Source organism: Hyperolius riggenbachi, chromosome 4, assembly GCF_040937935.1.
Source record: "Hyperolius riggenbachi isolate aHypRig1 chromosome 4, aHypRig1.pri, whole genome shotgun sequence".
In the NCBI taxonomy this organism is placed as follows: domain Eukaryota; kingdom Metazoa; phylum Chordata; class Amphibia; order Anura; family Hyperoliidae; genus Hyperolius; species Hyperolius riggenbachi.
In genome coordinates, this window is record NC_090649.1 from 233,150,280 (window position 1) to 233,152,649 (window position 2,370).

A 2,370-nucleotide genomic window follows, 5' to 3' on the forward strand; every position below is an offset into this window, starting at 1 on the left:
ATTTTATCTACCAGTTTTTACCTGTTGTTTATACAAAAAACTTTAATACAGATATCAATGTGATAAAACATTGTAATAAAAAAAACATGTTTTTGACATAATCTATAGTTCTACATTCTTGGTTTGTAAAATATTACAATTAAAATCATGTTTGCCGGATATCAGCACTGGTGTGAAACAGTCCTTGCCAGGTAAAGTGTTGTCTCTGTACCTCCTTGGTTGGAAACAGTTCTGTTGAAGACTTGTGGTACAGACACAAACTAGGCACAGTGGGGGGGAGGTGATCAACACTGGTGTGAAACAGTCCTTGCCAGGTAAAGTGTTGTCTCTGTACCTCCTTGGTTGGAAACAGTTCTGTTGAAGACTTGTGGTACAGACACAAACTAGGCACAGTGGGGGGGGATCAGCACTGGTGTGAAACAGTCCTTGCCAGGTAAAGTTCTGTCTCTGCACCTCCTTGGTTGGAAACAGTTCTGTTGAAGACTTGTGGTACATACACAAACTAGGCACAGTGGGGGGGGGGGGGGATCTGCACTGGTGTGAAACAGTCCTTGCCAGGTAAAGTGTTGTCTCTGTACCTCCTTGGTTGGAAATAGTTCTGTTGAAGACTTGTGGTACAGACACAAACTAGGCACAGTGGGGGGGGGGGGGGGGGTGATCAGCACTGGTGTGAAACAGTCCTTGCCAGGTAAAGTGTTGTCTCTGTACCTCCTTGGTTGGAAATAGTTCTGTTGAAGACTTGTAGTACAGACACAAACTAGGCACAGTGGGGGGGGGGGAGGGGTGATCAGCACTGGTGTGAAACAGTCCTTGCCAGGTAAAGTGCTGTCTCTGTACCTCCTTGGTTGGAAACAGTTCTGTTGAGGACTTGTAGTACAGACACAAACTAGGCATAGTGGGGGGCGGGGGGGGTGATCAGCACTGGTGTGAAACAGTCCTTGCCTCTTTTTTTTTAAATCTTGCTGTACTGAAATGGTATTGAACCTTCGCGAGACACAAAGTAGTTAGCAAATCTGCCACCTACATCTCCGGCTTCATTGCTGCCTCTACAAGAAACACTCTGAGTGTCTGTGAAAGGATGAACTGGGACCTCATCTGAGTTAATGCCTTCTTTCATGCGTACATAATTATAGAGAACGCATGCGGCCTTCACCACATTATCAGGTGTCATGATTAGTGTTGAGTGGAACACCCTCCATTTGTTTGATAAAATCCCAAAGGCACATTCAACATACCTTCGTGCTCTAGTGAGGCGATAATTGAACACACGCTTTGTAATATCCAAATCTCTCTTTGGGAAAGGCTTCATGAGATTTGTATGCAGAGCAAAGGCCTCATCTCCTACAAGTACACGTGGGAAAGGCTGTCCACCATCAGCAATGGGACAGGGGGTGGGGAGATTTAATTCCCCTGCATACAATTTCTGACCAATACTGCAGGAACGGAATATGTGAGAGTCTGCAGTACTCCCATAGGACCCCACATCCACTGCAATGAACTTGTACTGTGCATCAACCACAGCCATGAGCACAATTGAGAAATACTTCTTGTAGTTAAAATATTTAGAACCTGATCCTTTCGGTAGCTGGATACGTATGTGCTTTCCGTCGACGGCACCGACACAATTAGGAAAATTGGCTTTGGCTTTGAAGCCTCGGGCTGCCTCTTTCCAGGTATCCTCGGTTGGTTCTGGCATATAAAGTGGTTGCAGTATCTCCCAAATCCGACGGCAAGTGTCATGCACTATCCCATGTATAGTTGATCTTCCCAACCTAAACTGATAATGCAATGAGGCAAAAGACTCTCCGGAAGCAAGAAACCTGAGGAGGAGGAGGAAAATAGTATTAAAATACACAAAAAAATACGAGTTAGACACAAAAGTATAAAAAAAAAACAAAAAACATAAACAAAAAAAAAACATGACTCACCGTAAGGTCAGCAATAGTCTTTCGGCTGGACTGACCGGCATCTGCATGTTGGTGCGCCGTCTCCGAATAAGTGGCAACACCAACATCAGGAGTTCATCGAATGACGACACAGCCATCCGAACATAACGGTGAAACTTCTCGGGGTGTCTTCTTAAGTCTTTATAAAGGGCCATAAAGACACCCTTAGCGACCTCTGAGCTGTTATGGGATGTACCCATGTACGATGATGCAGAACCCTCTGAGGCGAAGACCGCTTCATCAGAAGCATCCTCAAAGAAAGAAGCTTCAGCTGCAGCAGACTAGCCTCACACTGATCCATATTGAAGGTAAAAACGCAATTCCTGGGGAAAACTACCAGAGCTCAAAGACAAAATGTCTATATCACTCAGGAGTAAAGGAAGTACAAACCTATGACGAATTTCCACTTCCAGGTACAGTTAGT

At 44.8% G+C, this 2,370-nt stretch overlaps 1 protein-coding gene across 1 annotated transcript; it reads right to left on the minus strand.

Annotated features, from left to right (window-relative positions):
* Window positions 1-952: 952 nt before the first annotated feature.
* LOC137504764 (uncharacterized) lies at window positions 953-2,146 on the minus strand. The gene is made up of 2 exons (XM_068233348.1): window positions 1,929-2,146; window positions 953-1,820 (listed from the first exon to the last, which is right to left on the minus strand). The coding sequence occupies exons 1-2, from the start codon at window positions 2,144-2,146 to the stop codon at window positions 953-955; spliced, it is 1,086 nt and encodes a 361-aa protein (XP_068089449.1).
* Window positions 2,147-2,370: the final 224 nt, after the last annotated feature.

Bases quoted from the DNA above. Each gene is read 5' to 3' on its own strand.
- LOC137504764 (XM_068233348.1), bottom strand. From the start codon at position 2,146: ATGGGTACATCCCATAACAGCTCAGAGGTCGCTAAGGGTGTCTTTATG. The intron at 1,821-1,928 runs GTGAGTCATGTT...CCTCCTCCTCAG, and splicing joins AGACTATTGCTGACCTTACG to GTTTCTTGCTTCCGGAGAGT.